This window comes from Cyprinus carpio, chromosome B3, assembly GCF_018340385.1.
Source record: "Cyprinus carpio isolate SPL01 chromosome B3, ASM1834038v1, whole genome shotgun sequence".
Taxonomy (NCBI): Eukaryota; Metazoa; Chordata; class Actinopteri; order Cypriniformes; family Cyprinidae; genus Cyprinus; species Cyprinus carpio.
The window spans coordinates 36,457,358-36,484,575 of NC_056599.1; the positions used below are offsets into that span (position 1 = coordinate 36,457,358).

Here is a 27,218-nt window from a genome sequence, read left to right on the forward strand (position 1 = left end):
TTCTTAGTCTGTGCATTATAATGAAGGCTTTGTAAAACTGCACAGTTTTTAGCTTTTTAAACAACATACTCCATCCTACACCAGCTACGCACACATTTCCTATCATGTATGTCTATGAAAGACGATCGAACCAATCAGAGTAGGTATGGGGCGGGGCTACACGTGCAGCCCCGCCTCGATCTGCAAACAAGAGTAAACTATCAACTCTGCAGTAACAGACAACCAGACGCCATTTTAGAACACACCAGACCAAAACTCTTCAGTGAAACCGAAAGCTAAGTTGCAGTAACAGACAACCAGACGCCATTTTAGAAGATTCCAGATCAGAAATGTCTTCTCATGTTACGGTAAGCTTGTAAAACGTTTCAAAATTTTCATTTCCGTCTAAACAGACCTGATACGAACTCAAACACTTCACAGTTTGATCAAACACGAGATGATTGTTATTTACTTCGAGTAAACTAACACGTCATACGACGCTTGAACTAATCATTTTTAAAGCATAGTTTTTGTTATTTATGTTAATTTATGTTATTGTTGGTCTTATTTGATGCAGTGTGTGGATAATATGTGAATATTTTGTTAATCCGTAAAAGAAATATTTGAGTAAATTAAAGGCCTATAGTATAAATTAGCTTTAAACATTATATTAGTTGTACATTAATGCGAGATACAACTAATGACGAAAATAGGTAATCTATTTAAAAATAAATAAATAAATAAATAAATATTAATCAAGTAATGAGGCCCTGTCCTCTCCCAGTAACCACACTTTTGTATGTGACGCATTTGTTCACATTACATATTTCCTGTATTTGGACAAAGTGTTCAAACAGACAGCAGGTGTGTGTAGAGCTTTTCATTACTTGATGGGACACACACAACATTGTGTTGTGAAGAAAGTAACATTTTTACAGTGCTTTGTTTACACATTTAGATTCTTGTTCATTTAAATTGTAAAACAAATATTATGTCTATTCTGATCGTTCCTGTGTATCAAGACGGTTTATTAATTGAGGTGCTTCTAATTAAGTTATAAAAAGCAGTTGCAAACATTTTAGTAAAATACATACTGATCACTGCACTTTTGTTTATGTTAATCAGTGCCCTTAACAAACACTGAAGCTTTGGCATTTATCAAACCCAAGTAGGTATAATCAGGGGAGGACTGGGGTCTGCAACACACCACTCCACAAACCCAGCAGACAGCTCATTATGCACAGAGCAATTTTAACACCACTTACTAACATAAACATATAACACCATACAGAAATAAAATGCTAACTATTTTTTTTTATTGAAATTCTTATTAAAGGGGTCATATGATGCGATTTCAAGTTTTTCTTTCTCTTTGGAGTGTAACAAGCTCTTGGTGCATAGATAAGATCCCTGAAGATGCAAAGACTAAAGTCTCAAAACCAAAGAGATATTCTTTATCAAAGTTAAGACTAAAACAGCTCATTCAAACACATCTCTACGTCACGATGTGGAAATATTTGCATAATGCCGCCCAAACATTCACGCAAAGAAAGAAGGCGTGGTTTCAGTAACCGCTAGGGGTGTGACCACTGATCTATAACAGAGAACTGGATCGCTCATGACGTGATGAAAGTGAAGCCGCCGCGCCGCCGTATTGGTAATCCCTAGTATCCCATACATTCCATTGAATTAATAGGAAATCATACGAATTTAAATCTGAAGTATCTCTGTACATTATTACAATGCAAACACCCAAGGCATGTAAACGGTTAATTTTTTAAATGTGGGGAATTTCCTTTACTTATTAAAAAGCTACGTTCATTACAGTAGCGAACATGATAAACATCAGACGGACACGACCTCAACATATATATAACAAATGACAAAGTGCTCATTCTGAAATCTGAAGAAAGATGTATGCTTTGTATACACATTCGCCAGTGTTTCATTGTTTATATAATTTAGTTATAGTGTTTTTATTCGTACAGTAGGCGCTAACTGAAAAATGTTTCAACAATAATTTCGTTAACAGCATTCATTTTAAAGCAGGTAATGATTTCAACGCTGGTTAAATTATTAATTTAGCATTAAAAACATTTTACATGCAAACTGTAATGCTAGTAAACATATTTGCACAATCTTAAGAGTCTGAAATAAAGGTTGCTCAATCAGGACATTAAAAATATACACATCATAATTTATTTAGAGAAATAACTGACTACATACAGTACATGAAGCTTTATTTCAAGATGGTAAGTTAAGCGTTTCATTTCAGTATAGAGCAATACAGTAACAGAGGCTATATTATTCATTGTATATTCAAATCAATTTCTGATACTAATAGGTTCATGTTTAATAATTCTAAAATAATTACATACATAAAGAAATAGGCTATATATTGTGTTGGATTAGTTACTTGTGTCGTCAACGAGCAGCAGACACATCCACCTACACTGTTTAAATATATCGCTTATCCTGCCCAAAAAGACCATAAACCCTGCAAATAACATCTGAAGTAAAAATGAATTTACGTACACATAAAAACTATTCCCGTTTGACTGATTCGCTTCAAATCGGGTGATTTTAGGTCAGCGGTTTGCATGTGACTCAATGGTGCTCTCTGCCGGTAGGGATTAATAAGATGGTGGATCGAACACTTCCAGTGGCGTCACTGCTTGTTGGCAGTTTATCGTCGAGACACCCCTCGCTGCAGACTGTAGCGCGGTGACGTCACGTACGTACGTCAGGTATGTGTTTACCGTGCATGCGCAAAGTGACGTAAGGTATATCTATAACACGCATGCTTTATCATTAACGTGGTGACAGCACATGCGTGTGTAATTTGCATTGCGTGATGACGTTAGTTGTTTTCGTGTCATGCATGCATTAAAACACACGCACATACTTAACAGAACACTCGAATAAAATGTTAAAGTATTAAAGAACATAAGTAGTAAAAAAAAAAGATAAACAGCAAACAGCACAGTAAAAATATAATACAGCAAGCAGCACATATCCACATATCCATGATACAGAGGTTAAATTATACGGAATTACAGAGTTTATTCTGTAATATCTGTGTAGTATTTTATTTACAATATATTAACATTATGTTGCACTTGAATTCACTGTCTGTATTATAATATTACACTTTAATGGCACCTTATACAGGTCCTTCTAAAAAAATTAGCATATTGTGAAAAAGTTAATTATTTTCCATAATGTAATGATAAAAATTAAACTTTCATATATTTTAGATTCATTGCACACCAACTGAAATATTTCAGGTCTTTTATTGTTTTAATACTGATGATTTTGGCATACAGCTCATGAAAACCCAGAATTCCTATCTAAAAAAATTAGCATATCATGAAAAGGTTCTCTAAACGAGCTATTAACCTAATCATCTGAATCAACTAATTAACTCTAAACACCTGCAAAAGATTCCTGAGGCTTTTAAAAACTCCCAGCCTGGTTCATTACTTAAAAACCGCAATCATGGGTAAGACTGCCGACCTGACTGCTGTCCAGAAGGCCATCATTGACACCCTCAAGCGAGAGGGTAAGACACAGAAAGAAATTTCTGAACGAATAGGCTGTTCCCGAGTGCTGTATCAAGGCACCTCAGTGGGAAGTCTGTGGGAAGGAAAAAGTGTGGCAAAAAACGCTGCACAACGAGAAGAGGTGACCGGACCCTGAGGAAGATTGTGGAGAAGGACCGATTCCAGACCTTGGGGGACCTGCGGAAGCAGTGGACTGAGTCTGGAGTAGAAACATCCAGAGCCACCGTGCACAGGCGTGTGCTTTTGAACCAGAAACAGCGGCAGAAGCGCCTGACCTGGGCTACAGAGGAGCAGCACTGGACTGTTGCTCAGTGGTCCAAAGTACTTTTTTCGGATGAAAGAAAATTTTGCATGTCATTCGGAAATCAAGGTGCCAGAGTCTGGAGGAAGACTGGGGAGAAGGAAATGCCAAAATGCCTGAAGTCCAGTGTCAAGTACCCACAGTCAGTGATGGTCTGGGGTGCCATGTCAGCTGCTGGTGTTGGTCCACTGTGTTTTATCAAGGGCAGGGTCAATGCAGCTAGCTATCAGGAGATTTTGGAGCACTTCATGCTTCCATCTGCTGAAAAGCTTTATGGAGATGAAGATTTCGTTTTTCAGCACGACCTGGCACCTGCTCACAGTGCCAAAACCACTGGTAAATGGTTTTACTGACCATGGTATTACTGTGCTCAATTGGCCTGCCAACTCTCCTGACCTGAACCCCATAGAGAATCTGTGGGATATTGTGAAGAGAAAGTTGAGAGACGCAAGACCCAACACTCTGGATGAGCTTAAGGCCACTATCGAAGCATCCTGGGCCTCCATAACACCTCAGCAGTGCCACAGGCTGATTGCCTCCATGCCACGCCGCATTGAAGCAGTCATTTCTGCAAAAGGATTCCCGACCAAGTATTGAGTGCATAACTGAACATAATTATTTAAAGGTTGACTTTTTTTGTATTAAAAACACTTCTTTTATTGGTCGGATGAAATATGCTAATTTTTTGAGATTTTGGGTTTTCATGAGCTGTATGCCAAAATCATCAGTATTAAAACAATAAAAGACCTGAAATATTTCAGTTGGTGTGCAATGAATCTAAAATATATGAAAGTTTAATTTTTATCATTACATTATGGAAAATAATGAACTTTTTCACAATATGCTAATTTTTTGAGAAGGACCTGTATATGTCTTATTGAGCTATTTAAGAGTAAAACAGATGAAAATCAGTCTTCAGCTCTAGTGGTGCAGATGATAAAATGTGTGTTGATTACAATTTGATGCAATCGACCCGGGTTTGAGTCTGCCTTTTGACTAAGTTTTTTTTTTCTCCTTTTTTTCAAATCACATCAGAAAAGCATGTATTTTCAATAAAAATGAAGGAAATAATCAAAAAGTTGTGAGGGAGGGCTTTATTGTCCCAATAAGGTGGCATCCATTGGGGAAAGTCGTGGCCTAACGGTTAGAGTGTTGGACTTGCAATCCAAGGGTTGCGAGTTCGAGTCTCGAGCCGGCAGGAATTGTAGGTGGGGGGAGTGAATGTACAGCGCTCTCTACCTTCAATACCACGACTGAGGTGCCCTTGAGCAAGGCACCCAACCCCCAACTGCTCCCCGGGCGCCGCAGCATAAATGGCTGCCCACTGCTCCGGGTGTGTGTTCACGGTGTTGGTGTGTGTTGTCAAGGGACTGCTGTGTGTGTGCACTTTGAATGGGTTAAAAGCAGAGCACGAATTCCGAGTATGGGTCACCATACTTGGCTGTATGTCACGTCACTTTCACTTTCACTATATATATTTAATAATTTGAATTAAAATTATCATTTACACTCAATAAGTTATTATTGCATACTGTTTTATAATGTACTACAATACTGAGGTGCAGATACTTGCCACTATTTGCAATAAGTATAAGTTGCAACCTGGAACTCAGGTTGTATTGTGCAGTAAATGCACTTCAGTTCACATCACCTAATTTACATAAAAGAACAAACGATATTAAAGCAATATTAAATCATTTTGAAGAAAGGCAGAAGAGCCATACAAGGAAAAGATTTTAAATGTATTTTTAAATATATTATAGGATGGTGTTAGAAAAAGTGTTATTGTGCTTTGAGATTTAATTTATAACCAGCATTAACATAAACTAAAAAAATAAACAATGTCAAAGTTGGCTTGGCTCGAGAAAGTATAGCCTGAAAGTTTGAAGTTTTTTCAATGTGAAAATTTTACAGTTGAGGGCAATTTTTTTTTTTTTTTTTTTTTTTTTTTTTAAAGATTAGATTAGATTCAACTTTATTGTCATTGCACATGTAAGGTACAAGGCAACGAAATGCCATTAGCATCTAACCAGAAGTGCAGTAAGCAGTAAGTACAGAATATACAGTGTCTACAATATGTTACAAATATACAATAAATATACAAATAAGGCAGTACTTAAGGACATAATTTACAGATTTTAAATACTATCAGCATGATATACAGATAGGTGTACTATGAACATACTATACAGATGGATTATGTAATAAGTGTATGTACACTATAAGAAGAAACTATGAACATCATTTACACTAGTAACAAGTTACTGTTTTTTGCTTGTTTGTAAATCAGATGTAGTGATGAGGAGGGGTGAGGAGTCTGTGTGTGTGGTGTGGGGGGTGTTGGAGGGTGTCAGAGGGCAGAGTTCAGTAAGGAGATAGCTGTAGGGAAAAAGCTGTTCCTGAGTCTGCTGGTCCTTGTCCGGAGGCTCCTGAAGCGCCTCCCGGAGGGCAGGAGATTAAACAGTCTATGGTTAGGGTGAGAGGAGTCTAGGGGCAGTATCTCTAATACAGACTGTGATGAATCACTGGGACAACAATTCTAATGAATGAACTCTAACATTAAAGAAACATGAAAACTGCCAGACAGTGAAATATAATGGCACAGAGGAAAATAATACATAATAAAAATAGGTGTCTTATCTGCATCCTGCCACAAGAGGCCACTCGTACAATGACCAACAAACAGATTACTGTGTTTTTACAAAATGCTACTATTTTAACAAAATTAGTGTTGACATTACTGACAAAAATGTTTACCTTTTGTATGTGGGTTTCTCCTTCCTTCTCATAATATTCTTCTTTCAGTTTCCTTTCTAATCATTCTCTTATTCTCTTGGTTTATTAATATTCAACATACTATTAGCATACTGACCATAAATGCAAATTTAAAAAGTTTTAGCATCTGTTAAGTTCAGGATATCTTTGGTCCAAAAAGTTACTTGTAACTATAAAAAAACAAAAATATATATAGTTATTTAAAAAAAAAAAAAAAAAAAAAAAAAAACTAGTTCTAATTTTAAGTATAATTAAATAATCACAGCTGAAATAATACTAGTATCTAATAAATAAAAATGAAATAAGTAAATCTTGAGTGAGTCATTGAATCATTCATTCATAATTTATGTTTTGTTTAGTTGTCTAATGTATTTTTTCTTCAGAATTGTGAGAGAATCATAACCTCCAATAAAAAAAAAAAAAATCTCAATTTATCCAGAATCATGCAGCTCTATTTTGCACACAAACAGCTCTTAATCGAGTCCAGTTTTTATTAGGGCTGTGCGATTAATCGAAATCGTCATAAAAATCACGATTTGAGCGTGCACGATTTCTAAATTCATTTTTTTACTTTTGAAATGATCTCTGGTGGGATGAAACTGCACATACAGACGGACTGCTGTATATTAAATGTTGTATTTACAGATTGGGTAAAATCTAATTTAATTTTTTTATTTACTTCAGCATGTCAAATTCATTATGTTCTCTGTTTTCACATACAGACCTGAAATCAAGTTTCACATTAAAGAGGAAGAAAAGATGAACTCTGAAATGAGTGTGTATGAGGAGAGAGAGCAGGAGGCTCCTGATCACACTCAGAGAGCAGCATCTCCAGGATTCAGCTGTGTGTCGATAAAAACTAAAAAATCAATCATCATTCCCCCTGTTCTAAGTTGACGATAATAACAAAGAGCAGCATCTCCAGGATTCACCTGTGTGTCTATGAAGAGTAACAACTCCATGATTATTCCTCCTGTTCTCAGTGATGTTGACGCTCAAAGAGCAGGGTCTTCAGGATTCAGCTGTGTGTCAATCAAGAGTAACAACTCCATGATTATTCCTCCTGTTCTCAGTGATGTTGACGCTCAGAGAGCATCGTCTCCAGGATTCAGCTGTGTGTCGATGAAGAGTAACAACTCCATGATTATTCCCCATAATCTCAGTGATGTTGACGCTCAAAGAGCAGCATTTCCAGGATTCAGCTGTGTGTCAATGAAGAGTAACAACTCCATGATTATTGCTCCTGTTCTCGGTGATGGGCCTGCTGTGACCTCTGACCCTGTGTGAGTATTATTCACTATCTGCTGCGGATGTGAAATTATAACATGATGAATCATTCATGAAAGAAACTTTCTCTGAAATGTGGACATTAGTAAATCACATTGTAAAGAAAAAAAAGTTGTATCAAAATGTTGCTGTTTGAAAATCTCCACAGACATGGGTTAGGGTTTGTAGAAAATGTTGATATGTAGTTGTACAGTAACTTTGTAAAATAAAATGTCTAAATTGGACTATCAAAATGAAGTGTTTCAGGCCTCTAAGCTCAGAATCCCTTGAACCTCATAAAACAGCATTATTGAATCCCTTATGCTTTAAACATATATCGTTAATTCATAAACTTTCCCACTTATGTTATTTTCATTGAGGGGTCAGAATGATTCTGAACTGCAGGCTGTTGGACCTCATAAAAAAATATATCTCACAAGCTTGCTACACTGAAACATGGAGTTGATCTATCAGGCGTCCTGACAGATGCTCAGTCACAGAGATTTTAAGGTATAATAGCAGGTTAGAGGGACTCATGTGGTCATGATAGCTTCATTTTTAAGGTACTATTACCAGCTGAAGTATCTCAATACAACTTAATCGCAATACCCCTCATGTTTTATTATCTGCCTCTCATCTGTGGCTGACTTCAGCTCTTATATCACAAGTAAGAATAATCACTTTTTGCACCATAATATAATTTAGTAAAAACTGTAGCACTACCATCTTGTGCCTGCTTCAAGCTGATATACCATCAATACAAGATGGTAGTGCCATTTTTACTAAATGATAGTATGGTGCATAATGTTAATTTACTGGAGCAGATAGATAATCTTCAGTACGGAAGTTCTAAGCGGCCATCCATTATAATTTTTTTCCTTTTTGTTTTCTCCATTATAACGACTTATTTTCTCGTTATCTCGAACATAACGAAAGTTTTTTCTCGTTATAACGACTTAATTTTCTCGTTATCTCGACATAACAAAAGTTTGTTTTCCTCGTTAAACGACATGAAAGTTTTACTGTTGCTATAGTAACTGCAACTTTGACAGGCATCTGATGGACAGCCCGCAGGCGGCTTACTGTAGCCTCCTATTTCAAAATTTTGCTGCCTATAATAATAACGTCTACAATACTGTATAAATAAAGGTGATCAATCACTGTTGATTTTTTCCAGAGGACAGTACAACGAACGTTTTGTTTTTGTAATTAACATGTTTTTAAATGGCAACACCGCGCCCATTAGAGCTGCTTGGATTAAACTCACTTTTAATTTTCCCTTTATATGAAATAAAATATATAATGTTAATTTAGTAGTCATTAGTGGCAGATATCATGTGTGTTACAAGCTTCTGTTTGAAAAGAGCGTTCATGTGTACGTGTAGTGTATGTGTGTGTGTAGAAAAAAACCAAACATTCACAACATTACAGAACAAAACTGAATTAAATTAGCCTATGGATTTTACATATACATCACATTTCTCATCAATATGGTTAACAATAAAGATTAGTAATAAGGAAAGAAGCACATCAGCCTACATCGTTAAATCCCGTCCTACTGTAGATACCACAGAACATCTCCGCTTATTAACTACCTAATCATTAAATTAAAATTAAATTTAAACTGAATCATGAGCCTAAAAGAAGCACAAATATAATATATATTGGTGCAAACAGAATACAGTGATGTCAACCTTGGTTTTTGATAAGCAGTTATTGATGAAACACAGAATGCGTTGGTGAAAACTCATGCATCTAGCAGGAACTTAATACACAAAATATTCATATTGATTCAAGCATTTAACATTTCTGAATTAATTAAATGTCAGTAATAAAACAAACTGCACAAATTATAGCGATCCCGAGGAAGGTCCGCGTACAGTAAAGTGGATAGTATACAACACCCCATCAGTTATATTCAGGTCTATAGTGCCACCTGGCGCAGTTTTGTAATTTATTAGAGAAAATTAAGATTTTTAACGAGGAAAAACGAACTTCGTTATGTCGATAACGAGAAAAATTAAGTCGTTATATAACGAGAAAGCGAAAAAAAACGACCTTCGTTATGTCGAGATAACGAGAAAATTAAGTCGTTATATCAATGAGGGGGGGGGAAACGACCTTCGTTATGTCGAGATAACGAGAAAATTAAGTCGTTATAACGAGGGAAAACAAAAAGAAAAAAAATTTATAATGGATGGCCGCTTAGAAGACTTCCGTACTTCAGAGGGAGGAAAACGGTGTTTTTTTCTTTTTCTGTCTTTTTCTCAGTCTCATCAGCAGGAAGAGAAAGAGAGAAGCGTCTCCATTATCCAACAATGTGTCCATGAAAAGCAACCCACACATGTTCAGTAACAGTGCAGTGCCCTTTCACCCTGTTAAGTATGTATGATCATGAAGCTGATAATGTCATATTATGAGTGAATGGAAAATGAGGTGAATGAAAAGATTATGGAAAGCATCTGTGATTTTGATTATAATTCAGGATGTTAAATGAGTTGGTGGTGAATAGGTGGTGTTTTATTGCTGTCAGGGACACATTCAGAATGGATGTTGTTTACATGTGATGTGGTCCCATGTGTTTTGACCACCTCCACATGTGGTTTCAGTGATCTGATAGCAAAATGTTTTAAATTGCTTTTCCACCTGTTTTTGGCGTTGACCCCTTGTGATTGGATCACCAATAATGGCTCTTAATACCAGAAAGAGATTTAATTCAACTTTAATTGTATAGTGCTTTTTTCAGTACATATTGTTTTAAAGCACCTTCACGAAAAATGGAACAATCAGGTAGTAATCTATTATTAGTCAGAGTAATAGCCATCTGTCTTTTTTTTTTGTACATACAGGAACCCTGTTTTAAGATTTTAAGTGATAGATTTTGGTAGTCTGATGAAACACAATAGTCCCGGGATGTTGGCCTAGCGAAAAAACAAAAACAAGAAAACATCTGAATATCAAACAAAAAACAACACACATCTAAATATCCAGAGCTGAATGGAACTTATCAGAACCACAGTGCAAGTGTCTCCGCTCACTTAGAATATTAATGCATTTATGTTACGAGTTTAATCGCAGGAGAAATTAATTTAAATGGGAATGAAAAATGTTGTCAACCGAAAATTGACTGAAACATTTGAAATAAAATATATATATATATACAGTATAGAGAGAGAGAGAGAAATAAAAGAGCAATCAAAATAAAACCTATATTTATTTGGTTGAACTAAGTTTTCAATACCAAAACTCATGTTCATTTAACCTGATTTGGGTAATTTTAAGTAAGTTCACCTTACTTTCATAAAGATATTCCAACTAAACTTTCAAATAACTAAATTTGCCAAGTTGAAAATACTTAATATTCTAAATAAATACAACCTAACTGAGACAATGTAAAAAGATAACAAAAAAAAATCTGAGTGAACATGAACTTTGTTGCTGGAAAAGTAAAGTGAGTCCATCTTTTAAGTTTTTAAGTTTTATACTTTTACTTTAAAGTTTTTCCAACTAAACTTTATGGCCAGGTTTCACAGCCTTAGTTAAATTAATATTTAAGCAACTTTTACAAAAATGCCTTGGTTAGAAAACATTACAGGTGTGCATCTTGACACAGAACAATGACACTGACATATTTTGAGATCTGTCAGAGCAAAATATTTTCAGTTGAGACAGCTCATACATGCATTTTAGTCTGGGACTAGCTTAAACCTTGTCTGTGAAACCAGGGGTATAAGTTGGAAACAATGTTGTGGGAAAGCACAATTCTGCTCTGCATACATGCAGCTTCTGTGCTGCTTCCACTCTGTTACGTCTCTAGTGTTTTATGCTTCTATGCTTCTTTCTGATATTTCTCTGTTAGCTGTCTGTTTACACAGAAATTATTTCACATATGTCACATGGGTTAGATGATTTAATGTCACATTGACGGAATCCTTTAAATATACAGGTTGTTTGTTTTGGTGTGTTTTCAGTGGTTGGAGAGCTGACCAGATCAGACATGTGTCTTCACAGACCAGTACATCCTCCTGCTATCAGAACCACATCAGTCATCATGATACAGAAACAGACCTGCAGCTCCATTCTCACCAACCACTTCTTAATGATCTGCAGAGAGTGAAAGACCAGCACAAAACCAGCATGAGGAACAAGTATGAGACCTTGTTTGAGGGATTCAAACTACAAGAGAATCAAACCCTCCTGAACAGGATTTACACACAGCTGTACATCATAGAGGGAGAGAGTGAAGGAGTGAATGAAGAACATGAGGTGCTACAGATGGAGAAAAGTTACAGAACACTCCAAGACACTCCAATCAACTGCAATGACATCTTTAACCCTTTACCTGAACCAGGATATGAGGAGAAGAGAAGAGAGAGTAAAGACAAAATAAAGACTGTTCTTACTAAAGGCATTGCTGGAATTGGAAAAACCGTCTCTGTGCAGAAGTTTATTCTGGACTGGGCCGAGGAAAAAGCCAATCAAGATGTAGATTTCATGTTTGTACTTACATTTCGAGAGATGAACTTGATTAAAGATCATCAGTACAGTCTTCACAGACTTCTGCTTGACTTTCATCCTGAACTTCAAGATCTGGACTCAAAGATTTATGATGAATGTAAAGTTGTGTTCATCTTTGATGGTCTGGATGAAAGCAGAATTTCACTGATGTTTTCAGACAGTCAGAAAGTTTCTGATGTGACTGAGATTTCATCAGTGGGTCTGTTGATGTCAAACCTCCTGAAAGGAGATCTGCTTCCCTCTGCTCTCATCTGGATCACCACCAGACCAGCAGCAGCCAATCAGATCCCCTCTAACTACATCAACCGTGTGACAGAGATTCAGGGATTCAATGACCCTCAGAAGGAGGAATATTTCAGGAAGAGAATCAGTGACGAGCATCAAGCCAGCAGAATCATCTCACACATCAGAAGAGCAAGAAGCCTCCACATCATGTGTCACATACCCGTCTTCTGCTGGATCTCATCCACTGTGCTTCAAAACATCCTGAAACAAGATCTCAGTGCAGAAATCCCTCAAACACTGACTGAAATGTACATCTACTTCCTGCTCATTCAAACAAATATGAGGAACCAGAAGTATGAAGAGAGAGATCCAGAGAAACTCCTGCAGTCCAGCAGAGAAGTGATTGTGAAACTTGCTGAACTGGCTTTCAATCAGCTGATGAAGGGCAATGTGATGTTTTATGAGGAGGACCTGAGAGAGAGCGGTATAGACGTCACTGACGCCTCAGTGTATTCTGGGATCTGCACTGAGATCTTTAGAGAGGAATCTGTGATTTATCACAGGAAGGTTTACAGCTTTGTACATCTGAGCTTTCAAGAGTTTTTTGCAGCACTGTATGTGTTTTTCTGCTATTTACACAAAAACAGTGAGGTTCTGAAAATGTTCCTGACAGGAAAATCCAGAACTCAGTGTGAGGATGTTCCTCTGGATGTGTTTCTGAAGGAAGCAATGAATAAAGCCTTGAGCAGTGAAAATGGACACCTGGATCTCTTCCTTCGATTTCTTCATGGCGTCTCACTGGAGTCAAATCAGAGACTCTTACATGATGTACTGATACACACAGAGAACAACCCAGAGAGCATCAAGAAAATAACCCAAAACCTCAAACGAGGTCAGAAAAACAACGTCAGTCCTGAAAGATGGATGAATCTGACACACTGCTTGATTGAGATGAAAGATAATTCTCTTGTTGAAAAAGTGCAGGCGCTTTTAAAATCTAAAGCAAAAAGTAAAAATCTTTCTCTTGCACAATGCTCAACTTTGGCAATCATGATCCTGATGTCAGAGGAGGTGCTGGATGAGTTAGACCTAAAAAAGTACAATATCAAATCAAAAGCGGGTCGATGGAGACTGGTACCTGCTGTGGGGAACTGCAGAAAATCTCTGTGAGTGTAAAAATTTTATAATGTTATAATATGAATATAATTATACTAGACTATGAAGAAAACACTTATTGATAAAAGTGAAATGAAAATATTCAACTAATAAGGTTTTTCCACAATTAAGTTATGTATAAATTAGAAGAAAGAAGAGTGTTGAAATATCATGCACATAATGTTAATAAAATATTACTTTTAAAAATTTCTCTTAAAAAATAAACCCAAAAAATCTAATGAATTACATGATGAGGCGATTAATTAATCTAATTAATCACAAATGAATCACACTGAATTCACTCAAATTTGGCTGAGAAATTACTCCCAAAAGATAATTTAAAGTCATTGTTGTGTAAAGCATCAAACAGACATTACAAAAAGTAGCTTCAACAAGAAATATTTAGTTTGATAAAATTTATTACAAATACTCTTTTTGGACCGTGAGGGTGAGTAAATGATGAGACAATTGTCATTTTTGGGTGGGTGAACTATACCTTTAATAATTTATTTTATAAATTTTATTATTATTACTATGGAAATATGAAATTATTTCTTTAATTAAATGATACTCTAAATAATAAACTAAAACTGTTAGTAGGTGGTGGTAAATGTCTTTGACCAAGTCATTGAGTCATTTATTCATTCGTTTTGTTTAAATTGCGGATTCATTCAGGAGTGAAGCAAATGGTTCTTTATGAATGGTTCATTGAATCATTAGTCTTGTTCGACTTGAAGTGGATCATCACCATCAGACCGACCGGTGTGTGACATCAAAGTACCACTAGAGCTATAGAGAGCAGACAGCTCCTTATGCTTTTGAATCCACTTAAAATCCAACACGCCTATAGCCAATGGTTCAACCCCCAAATGATTCACCCAATTAGTTCACAACGTGGATTAAGAAATTAAATACCGCTGTGTGTTGTTCGGAGACAGAGACGAACAGTTCTGCTTTGTCTTTATATTTTAGTTGGCAAAATTGAGCAAAACAGTCAACATTGTCTAAAATAAAACAATATTAACTTCTTACTTACTGAACTGTTGTATAAGATCAGTATCACATTTGCACTCGTGTGGGGACATTCTAAGTTATATGTGATATTGCTTAACTATGATGTATGAGACAAAAAGTCAAACGGGGTATCCATCCATATTTGCACCATAAATTTAATTTAAATTACAAGTCAAACTACGTTCTCTAGGCTCCATCACGCAGTGAGTTATTGCCCTGCCTCATATTTGTCATCAATCTACTTTATGAAATGTCAGATGACCCGCATAGGTCTGGGGTCAAGTGCGTTAAATGCATTAATAATTTTAGCGCATTATTTTTCACCGTAATTAATTAAACTAATTAACGTGTTAAATTATCAGCCCTACTTTTAAACATATATTTATTTTAATTACTGGGTTTTCCTGTAAAGACCGTGAAAAAATCAATATCTTATGTTGAAGCTGAGTGAACCTCATAAGTCTTGCAATCTGGTGTACACCAGCATGCCTTATATCTGCGCCCTCTCTTTTTTCAGATTGGCGGACTGTAATCTCTCTGATCAGCACTGTGAAATCATAGCTTCAGCTCTACAGTCATCAAACTCTTCTCTGAGAGAGCTGGACCTGAGTCACAATGACCTGCGAGGTTCAGGAGGAAAGCAGCTCTGTGCTGGTCTGAAGAGTCCAAACTGTCAACTCAACAAACTGAGGTTTGACTTTCACAATGATTAATTAATATGTTGGTAATAATGTGTGAGTAAATACAATATATATTATACTTTTAGATTCATGTTTTTTTTTTTTCATCCTACACTTTTATAAGTGCACTTTCACCTGTAATTAGTTACTCTGATCGTAAATGCTTTATTATCTATACATATATTGAATGAAAACATAATGATAATGTCGCCATTATCAATTATCCATCGTTAGTTAATCCATATCTGATGTTGTCATTAACTTTATACAAGATAACTGTGAACATCACAATGGGATGCGGACACTTTCTTCTTAAAAACATGAGACAATGTATACAGTTTAATTTTGTATGTATACAGTGTGTACGTAATGGACTGATTCTCATGATCCTGTTTAGATTGGCAGGCTGTCATCTCTCTGATCAACACTGTGAAATCATGGCTTCAGCTCTACAGTCATCAAACTCTTCTCTGAGAGAGCTGGACCTGAGTCACAATGACCTGCGAGATTCAGGAGTGAAGCAGCTCTGTGCTGGTCTGAAAAGTCCAAACTGTCAACTCAACAAACTGAGGTACTTAAGGGCAGGCTCTGAACCGGTTCAAGGAATGAAAACGAAAACCAGAAATGAATGAAATTTTGACAGGAACAGAACCAGAAACTAACTCAAATTTTATAGTTCCAAACAGAATCGAAAATTTGAAATGGCTATTAACCGTTTAATAACGTTATTTTATTGTTCCATTTAATCTTTGAAATTTGCTGTCAACCAATCACTAATTTCAGTAGTACTGTCTATGCAAATGTGACGCTGAAGCCAACGAGTGAAATGTCCGCTCAGCTGTGAACTCATCATAGGTAAGTCGCAATGGCAATGCACCGCCCTTAGAGTTTATCTGAGGATAGTGTAAGATGAATTCAACAGATCACACGCACCTGCAGCGCTTCTGTGAATGGAGAAAGCAGAAAAACTATAGGCTTACATAAAAAGAAATATAGGCATATACACTAAATATATTTCACTTAAATTATATTGACAGATTAACAAAACGAAACAAAAAATGTGCTAAATTACGGTTCATTGTGACACGTTCCAAAGTTTTCGGAAAGGAAAACGAAACAGAAGAGAGTAGTTTTCTTTATTTTGCAAAAGCTTGACAGCTTTGAATGTCTTGCTTCTGTATATAACCAACCAGCGTTGGTATGACCATCACGCCGACGCCTTATGCGCACACAGCATAATTTTGCTATATTGAAGCCTGTTCATTATCAAAATAAAATACAGTTAAAGAAACAAATACAAAGTTACACTGCTCCGTTGTACAAAATTTGTTGTGTTCAGTGTGACCGCGCCTCACTGTGCTGATAAAGCCGACGTGAAGGATGATGTTTTATGTCCATGAAAGTACAAACATTATATAATAAATAATATTTTAGCATCCAGATACGTCGGGAACATGAAAAAATTTGGATTCGTGCCGAATTAGAGAGGTAGGCATTAGCTTCACCTTAAATGTATTTGTTTTTGGATTTACGTTTTTATAGCCTAAACTTTAGAGGATTTGTTTCAGAGAGAAACTAATAACTGTTTTTATAATGTTTGTGAACATTTTGCTTTAGCCTACAGGCATTTTAGCCTTCATTATTTCGGAAAGTAATAGGGCTAATAAAATGCGACGTGAGCCACGGCTTTTGTTTTTTTTTCACTCTCAAAACGCAATCTTATACAAGTGTTTTTTTTTTGTTTTGTTTTTTACAATGCAGCAAACATTTTTAAATATCTTAAAAATACTTTGTCTTTAAAGTGTTGATAGATTATTATTTTTTTTTTAGTAGCCTAGTCTACATTTGGCCAAAATCTAGAAAAGATGATGCTGTATTGGCTGTGACTAAGCTCAGCGGGTTATTGGCTAACATTACCAGATCTCTCTTTTTTCCTTTTCTTTTTGAGTAAAGAAAACGCTGTAGTTTATTATTATTAGTAGTATTATTGTTATTGTTATTATTATTATTATTATTATTATTATTAGGCAAATTATAGGCAAAGAAAATAGTTTTTAAAAAAATGTTATCAACCGGTATTTCTTCCACCCAAACCGGTTTCGGAACGGTAATAATATCAGAGGAACGCAGGAACAGAAACGTTAAAATATCGATTCTACGGAGCCTGGGAGGTCAACTGTAGGAGAAAAAAAAACAATCCGTGGCGACGGTTTTGCAATCTGTTGTTACAAATCGTACCCACGGATTAATAAACCGTACCCACGAATTTCCTATCCATGCGCTCAGATTTTGTAAACCGTACCTTTTGTTTTTGAATCCGTACCCACAAATTCATAATCCGTGCGCACGCTTTCGCAATCAGTTCCCTGGGATTTGTAAACTCATGGATTTGTGGCCCCGCCCCCACCGGCAGATTCATTTCTGTTTATTAAACATTATTTTTCATAGTATCCTATGAGACCATGATCCGCACTCACAAAAGTCTTCTTTTTAGCGTTTAGCGAAGCATGCATCTAACTCTGGGGGAAGAAGCTTAGTATAATAAAATCACCAAAATAAGTCTTCATGTTAAGAAAGAATAGTACACAAACATTTCCAAAACTGTAAAAGGTTATTTAAAAATAAAGCATTCATTAATTATTTTATGACAAACATTTTTTACTGTCTTAAGTGCACTTATTTATTTAGCCAATAAATTAAAATAATAATAATAAAAATCTTATTTATTATTATTATTATTATTATTATTATTATTATATATTATTTTACAGGTTATGCATAAGAAACTTTTATCCAAAATGTCTTACAAAAGAGGAACAGATTACTCCAGAGTCAGTCACAATGGCAGGTTTATTATACAATAATAATCAAGTGCTAAGATTATCACAAATTAAACAAGATTTTGATGCACATCTTTCTTATTAAATCGTTGTATTCCACCTCGTACTACAATTGATAGAGAATCACTTTGCTTTAGGTCTTTTCCACATAATAATATTCAATAAAACAGTATGTTAACACGTAGGCTACCTAGGAGCGTGCTGCATGAATCCGTGAGTACAGTTTACAAACTCGAGGGAACGGTTTGCGAAAGCATGCGCACAGATTATGAATTTGTGGGTACGAATTCAAAAACCGAAGGTACGGTTTACAAAATCTGAGGGCACAGATTGGAATTCGTGGGTACGGTTTATTAATCCGTGGGCACGATTTGTAAAACCGAGGGAACAGTTTAAGAATACGTGAGTATGGTTTATAAACTGAGGGGACGGATTGCAAAACCGTTGCCATGGATTGTTTTTTTGTTTTCTTCTACAGGTGACCTCCCGGGCTCCATACGATTCTGCTCGGAGTGAACCGATTGAATTTTTTTTTTTAGTTTTCAAGCCCTGATTAAGGGTAGGGGTGGGCGCTATACCGGTATGGAAGTGACTATACCGGTATTTTGTTTAGGGATGCCCCGATACGTTTTTTTTTTTACCTCCGATACTGATTCCGATATCTAGGGTTCAGTGTCGGCCGATACAGATACCGATCCGATACCAATGAAACCCCCCCCCCACCCATTTAAATAAATGTAGAATTTATATCTCTCTGTGTGCGGAACTGATCATATTTTTTTCACAATCTACTAGATATAGACTATTTCATTATAAAGAAAAAAATAAACAATAAATATGGAAAAATATAGGCCTATGCATATTCATAACCTATGACAAAAATGCATCATAAACTAGGTTAGTGGATAATTCGGCAGCAAAAGATATTCTAGAAAAATCAGTGCACAATAATTTTAGAAATTCAAAAATTTAGTGAAAAAACTATTTTGTGGGGAACAAATAAAAGTAAAAGTAAAAACTAAATATGGTCAAATGTTACACAAAACCAATTCAATAAAAAAAAAATTAAACTAATTAAAACAAAAAATAAACTATAAAAATATAAATATATAATATAAAATAAAAATACATTTCTTTTAAATGTGTAACATTTTTTAATAAGGCAACAACATATGATAGATAAGATAGCACAAAACAAATGCAGCAGTGCATAAAAAATCCCCAACAATTTTCCAAAAAGATGCGCATAAAGAAACACTTCAACAAACACTTCGTCAGAACCGACACCATGTTGCTTCAAGCGCATCATTCTGCACACCGGATGTGCATATTGTAAGCGCTTTGTGTTAAAAAGTGCAAAGCACAAAGAGAAGAGACATTGATGTAGTGTTTTATATATGTTTAACAGTTATAGAGCCTCTCTTTTAACAATTCTAAATTTCAGTTACTGTGCACATTAAAAATAATTTATAGTCTTTTCTACGCACGTGTTTTGTTCTCACAGACACCCGGTAGCAAGTAACAAAACAACATTTAACTCGTCAAGAAGATCAAGTCCTTTTTGCAAATTCATAGACATGTATTCACAAATCAAGTATAATAATGGGAACACAGAATGATCTTGGAGAGAGCTTTACTGAGCTGACTGTCGTAACCGAACGCGACCAGGGTTTAAAGGCTTACAGACACAGCAGAGAAAAGAGTTTGTGTGAAACTTAATGTAAGGCCTTAAATATTCATATATAGCTCACATTAAGCCAGCGGTTCTTAATTCCAGTCCTCACAACCCCACCTCCACACACTATTCATATATATATATGTTAACACACCTGATTCAGATAACCAGCTCGTTAGAAGTGAGCTCCATGCATGAACTGTGTTCCCACTGACCCTATAGTGTTCATTGCTCCCTACTCCCTGAGCAGGGGAAATCTATGGAAGTTTACCTCACTTCGGAACATTCATTCGCGGATTTGCGCTGCGCAGCGTCTTCACACACGGATAAGTGTGACATCATATACCTCTGTAAATAAATACAATTTAAATTTACAAATTTACATCTCACACACTCCAGTGCACTTTGAATGGAATATATACGTTAGCTTCGATCTGGAATCATGGCGGAATATCCTGTGATGTCCACTTCGCAGGGCACTACACTGCATAACTGTCCCGATTATCATGCAGCCACTTGCCTGATAAGTAAATAATTGAATGCAAAATATTAATTTGACATATTTTAATTACCTCAACATGACTAGCAGTACCCGCTTGAGCACGCTGTTATCAGTTGTAGCAGTTGTGGTTGTATCAACAACACACCACTGGATGCTGCGATTGATGAATCAGAGTTATATTGAGTTAAATAACTGACACAAAGGACCATTTCAAATATTCATAAGAGAATCATGAAAAAATAGTTTGCTCAAAAATATCAAGCAGCACAACCGTTTACAACATTGATAATGATCAGAAATTATTACTGAGCAGCAAATCAGCATATTAGAATGATTTCTGAAGATCATGTGACACTGAAGACTGGAGTAATGATGCTGATAATTCAGCTTTGATCATAGGAATACCGTAACCTATATGTTAAAACATTCAAATAGATAATTTAAACTGACAATATTTCACAATATTACAGTGTTTACTGTATTTTTAATAAATAAATGTAGCCTTGGTGAGCATAAGAGACTTTCCAAAAAACAACAACAACAAAAAAGAGGGGGTGGGGGCCTTGAAAATATTTTTCCCTACAAAACAGGGGCCCGGCAGAAAAAGTTTGGGAACCACTGGCCAACTCAAACACACAAATTTAATTTAATATTATTAATTTAATTGTATTGAATTCCTATGTCCAATCCCTCACTTTTTCTAGTTATATAAGGTTAAAATATTTTTACTGTAATTTTCTTTCTTATATCGCAATATAATATCGATATCGCCTGGACAGGGTAAAATATTGTGATATGAATTTTAGCTCATATCGCCCACCTCTAGGGCTGGGCATTATAATTTTCCTCGATAAAACGATATGAAGAGTTCGATAAATGTTAGATATAATGTTTATTCGCCAAAAGCGTAACGAAATTGGGACTCATTTGAATCCCGTCACACGGACCGTTTATCTGATCGGATCACAGTTCAAACTGCTGCTTGGCATGAGCTCACTAGAGCAGATGTGTGTTTACTCAGTCACGTGAGCATTAAGCAGCGCTGTGAGATCCAGTGAAGCGCTTGAATTCAGCGATGAACACAAATGATTCGCTGATTTAAACTAGTTTGAAGCCAAACAGGAGAAACACTGTGTGCAACGAGGGCTTTTCAATCTACAAATCACCATCATTTACCATGGATTTACTGTAGTAACACTCGCTGCACCATGGTATTGTGGTGGAAATTTAGGATATTCACACTGAATTTTATTAAAGGAGTAATGGTATATAATTGTAGTATGTATTTGTGATTAAGCTATAGTATGTGTGCATTTATACTGAATGTTTTTTAGGCTACTGTTTTTCATACAAATAGGCTACCTAAAAACCATACAGTTATATTTTTACCATGGTATCGAGGTGCTATATGTGTGGTTTTAACTGTTTATCATGATTTAAATGTATGCTATATGGGAGACCAATGCTTAAAACTCTGCGCCCTCATGTGGGTCATGTGCCCCCCCCCCCCCCCCAGAAATTCCTATAAATAATATTCAATTTCACATTTATATCACACTACTCCACCCCAAAATGAAAATTTTGTTTAATAATCACTTACCCCCATGTTGTTCCAAACCCGTAAAAGCGTCATTCGTCTTCAGAGCACTTGGGATTTCTTTCAAATCAAAGCTAAATACACGTAGAAACAGCGTATCCTTGTGGGACAGATGATACAGAAGATTCATACTGTGATATTTTTGGACCTTTTCTGGACCTTGACACTGTTATTTATTTGGCAGTCTATGGGACAGTCACAGGCCTCCCGGTTTTCATCCAAAATATCTTAAATTGTGTTCCGAAGATGAATTGAGCTTTTATGGGTTTGGAACGACATGGGGGTAAGTGATTAATGACAAACTTTTCATTTTTGGGTGGAGTATCCCTTTAATACTGTGTGTGGTGACCTGGATGATTTGTGCCTACGCATACTTAGTGATGAGACCCAGTGATACTAAGCACACAGCTGAGACAATGCAAAAATGGCTTTGGGACTCTATGAGTGTACTCTTGAGTGTACTCTTATGTGTACTGTGTGTGTACTGTGTGTCATGCAGCAAAGTGATTTCATTAAAATCAAAGGCCACCAGTAGAAGAGGTTTGTTGTTTAATAAATTGTATATCTCTAAAAATGGAGCATACTAACATGAAACTACTGTTGTTGTAGATTATCTGGCTGTATGGTGACAGCAGAAGGTTGTGCTGCTCTGGCATCAGCTCTGAGTTCAAACCCCTCGCACCTGAGAGAGCTGGACCTGAGCTACAATCACCCAGGAGATTCAGCTGATACACTCAAACATCTGGAAAAACTCAAGTAAGTTGAGAAGTAACCCACTGAAGCCATGTTTCAATGAAGTGGGATTCTACAACAGATTCCTTTAAAGGCCACCTATTATGCAAAATTCACTTTTACATGATGTTTGGACACAAATGTGTGTTGGCAGTGTGTGTACACATCCACCCTATAATGATAAAAATACACCCGCTCCTTTCTTTTTTAATCTCCGTAAATCATAAGCAGTGTCTCAGAGCAAGCCGATCACAGAATCTGTAAAGTGTGACATCACATTTTACAAGCCCCGCCCACGACTGTTGACAGACACTGCTGTATTAGCAGAGACCCCGTCGTGAGTGAACCGAACACAATTCATCATGTTTATCTTCATGCTAGAGCATTTAAAGGCAGCGTTCAAGTAAGAAATGTCTTCTTATTACAGCTATAGAAGTTGTTCAGTCGAGAGCAGTGAGCGGTTTTCTGCTTTTATTTTATTGTTTGGGTCATATTATCAGCATAGACATCAGTTTAGGTACTGAATATTATGCTGCTGTCACTTAATACACCGATCTAATATAAACATGTAATATCTTTACCAGCTGTTTACCTTCACAGTCATAACCAACTGTGTTTTTGTAACTTGTGTGTGTTTTTAACATAAACTTGTGTGTGAAAGAAAACTTAGTTTAGTACTCACATGCCGTGAGGCAGCCGCTCTGTATCATAAGTATAAACTGATATGGATTTAAAACGCATGATTTCAGCGTGATAGACATGATAATCAAAACCAAACAAGTGTTTTTGGCAGAATATCTGAGATACAAGCTCTATTCTGGAAAAGGGGGCGGGAAGCAACAGCTCATTTGCATTTAAAGAGACATGCACGAAAACAGCCTGTTTCTGCTTCCCCTCAGAATAGGCATTTTCAAAATGATAATTAATTATCTGTGGGGCATTTTGAGCTGAAACTTCACAGACTCATTCTTGGGATACATGAGACTTATATTACATCTTGTAAAAAGGGGAATAATTTGTCTCCTTTAAAGCAGGTAGGCAGCAAGGCTGTTGATACACAGGGAAACTTTTTTTGAGCAATGTTGCTTAGGCGCAAATTTCCAGAGGTGGGACCAAGTCATTGTTTTGCAAGACACAAGTAAGTCTCAAGTCTTTGCATTCAAGTCTTGAGTCAAGTCCCGAGTCCAGACAGACAAGTCCAAGTTGAGCTGCAAATCCTCAACTTTAAGCTTCAAGTCCAAAACAAGTCATTAGTGCTATTTGCCCAAACGCCTGTCTCTGTATTAATTACTGCAGTAAAGTGTAAGTCATTAATACTGTAATCTATATAGTAAGTATAATTATAGATATAATAATTAGTGGTGTTTCGTTTAGTAATTAATCAGTATTTGTAAACAAATATAGGCTTAAGTGAAAGACGAAAAGTCCACTTTCATTTGTAAATGATTCAGTGATTTTAATGAATGAGTCAAATATTTAATAATTTGCTAACATTGAATATTTTTGCTCGATTTGGTTAATGAAAATAGTTCCAAACAAAGATCACAGCAGAACAATCGCGCATCTGAGCCAGACACAGCATTGTTTCGTTACTGAATGATTCACGTTTTTGAATCATTTGAGTCAATGATTCAGTGGTCGATTCATTAAGACCGGCCCTGCGTCTCAATGTGGTGCTAACTTTCATAGTAGCTTAGCTTTGCATTTTTTCCAATAATTCATAGTTAATATTAATAATTAATAGCCCTATATTATCTTATTATATTAAGTGAAATTAACAAATTGTAAGAATTTAATATGTAAGATGATGCATGCATTTAATACGGTTGGGGGGGGGGGCTTTAAATAGGCCACAAATGTCCTGGAAATCATTTTAAATAAAGTTTTGTATGCACTATTACAGTATTTTCCAACTGCTTGTTTTTTTTTCAACACATTTTCAAAACTTTGCCTCTTTTTTTCATAATGTTCTACACAAATCTAATAATTGCACACACAAAATGTAAAATGCCTCACATCTCTTGCAAAATGAAGCACTGCGTTCAAAATATCACAAACACATCTCAAAAGCAAACATTCACAAACACCTTTGCCATAATATTAATTTCTGTTATATGTGTTACACAGAGAATTGTGTGTTGTGTTTTGCAAAAAAATGTTTTATGAGATTGAAAACTGAGTCGAAGGCTGAGAATGAATGTATGGTTTTGCAGATTTGGTGAGTGCTTCTGCTGTTTGAGTGTCAGCTTTCAGAAACTGTGTGACAAGGAAAGATTGTGTGTGTAAGCAGTTGAAAAAAAACTGAGTCATATAAAACTTAATTTCCCAACAACAAAATTGTGGCCAGTGAAAACGCTGAGTGGCGAGTAAATTTGGAAAACCACTAGCCACAGTGACTGATGAACAAAAGAGTTTATGTCAACAAAGAAATCCAGAAATGAAGGGACGGACTTCAGGAGTGAACCAGACCAAAATAACAGACAAACAAGCCCAGTATGTAACATTCGTGTGTTTGGTGTTTATTACTGTAAGCAGAGACAGAACTGAACCAATCAGGATCAGATCTCTGTTGATCACAGACCACATCTTCTCCTGGATACACACACACACTCAGAAACACAGCAGCAATCACAAAACAACACACACTTCGTGAAACACAGCATGTAACAGTATGTGTATAAGTGTATTTATGAGGACACTTTTATAGTGAAATATCACGTGTGTGTTTCTAGTGTGGATCATGGAGGAGAGTTCAGGATCACAGCAGGACCTCAGAAATGTAAGTCCACACACAGACACACAGTTTTCTTGTTTTGTAGTTTAGTTGTAGATGTGTGTGTTGTAATGTGTGTGTTGTGTTCAGTCGCCTGTGATCTCACACTGGATCCAAACACAGCACACACTCTCCTCGTTCTGTCTGAGGAGAACAGAAAGGTGACGCGTGTCTCTGAGCGACAGTCATATCCTGATCATCCGGACAGATTTGATCAGTATCATCAGGTTCTGTGTTCAGAGAGTCTGACTGGACGCTGTTACTGGGAGACTGAATGGAGTGGAGCTGGAGCTGAAATATCAGTGTCTTATAAAGAAATCAAGAGGAAAGGATGGAGTAATGACTGTTTGTTTGGATGTAATGTGAACTCCTGGAGTCTTGAATGCTCTGATCACAGATTCACTGCTCGTCACAATCATAAAGACACAGAGATCTCTGCTGCTCCAGACTCCTGTAAGAGAGTAGCAGTGTTTCTGGACGAGGAGGGCTCTCACACACATACACACACATTCTCTGACACACACACACTCACACACTTACACACATTCACACACACATTCACTCAACCTCTACTCGCTGGATTTAGACTTCATTATTCAAACTCTTCAGTGTCTCTGTGTCACATTAAACATTAAACACACACACACACACACACACACACTCACACACACACATTAGTACACATAGGTTGAATGTGTAATGATGTGAAAGTGTGTGTTTTAATCTGAATTCAGGAAGTTGAATATCAGTTTCCTGTTTCAGATCATCAGGATGAAGATGTTTCAGAGACTGTGTTTCAATCACACACACACACACACAGACAAATATATTGAATATTATATAGTGACAAATCATATTTACTCTGCTGTGTCATATTTCACAGGCTGTATTTTCAGGAGTTCATGTGATTCTAGTGTAATAGAGTTCAGAATAAAATTACTGCATCGTCATCATTCTGCTTGTTCTTGTTCTTCTTCCTCTTCTTCTTCATCTTCTTCTTCTTCTTGTTGTTCTTCTTCATCATCTTCTTGTTCTTCATCATCTTCTTTTTGTTCTTCTTCATCATCTTCTTCTTCTTCCCCTTCTTCTTCCTCTTCCTCTTCCTCCTCCTCTTCTTCTTCTTCTTCTTGTCACATGTTTGAAATCATCTTTCAGAAGCACTTCTGGAGAAAAGAGTTTAACTGAACTTTAGACTGTATTTGAATTAGTTTTGACTCCTGAAGCACAAACATTATTAACCCTTTAACCCCTTAACTGTCACCCCCCATTTTTTAAAATAGGCATTAAAGCTCCAATATGTAGGAATTTTGTAATAAAATTTCCGAAAATAACTTGCACAGTGTAATATATTTCCTCCAGTTGTGTACTTACAATATCTCAAAAGTCTCCAAAGATTTTTTTATTTCAGAGAAATTCCGATTTTAAATAACTGGCCGTCCCGGAAAAAATATGTCGCCTCTCAGTGACGCAATGTTCCACCACACCGGAATATCACATGGTCAAATGCGGAAGTGGTGGTTATGTTATAGCCGCGCGTATGGTTTGGTTGTCGTTGTTATGGATCACGATAACTCTTTGGCGAGTATTGAAGTGCCAGTAAAACGTAAGCATCCATATTCGGAT

General features: G+C 36.3%; 1 protein-coding gene across 6 annotated transcripts; it reads left to right on the forward strand.

Annotated features, from left to right (window-relative positions):
* The first annotated feature begins 240 nt into the window (after nt 1-240).
* On the forward strand, nt 241-26,548 carry LOC109083721 (NACHT, LRR and PYD domains-containing protein 3-like). Of its 6 annotated transcripts, none has more exons than XM_042721297.1 (11): nt 241-347; nt 7,341-7,453; nt 7,544-7,695; nt 7,876-7,901; nt 10,156-10,266; nt 11,856-13,793; nt 15,314-15,487; nt 15,874-16,047; nt 22,700-22,846; nt 25,555-25,601; nt 25,686-26,548. In XM_042721297.1, exons 1-11 carry the CDS (start codon nt 340-342, stop codon nt 26,228-26,230), a joined length of 3,435 nt encoding a protein of 1,144 aa, XP_042577231.1. In that variant the 5' UTR covers nt 241-339; the 3' UTR covers nt 26,231-26,548. The 6 variants fall into 6 exon arrangements, with proteins under 6 accessions (XP_042577231.1, XP_042577226.1, XP_042577227.1 ...); XM_042721294.1 differs by adding an exon at nt 2,610-2,726 and having other exon boundaries at nt 265-347; nt 7,544-7,901; XM_042721292.1 differs by having other exon boundaries at nt 7,544-7,901.
* Nucleotides 26,549-27,218: the final 670 nt, after the last annotated feature.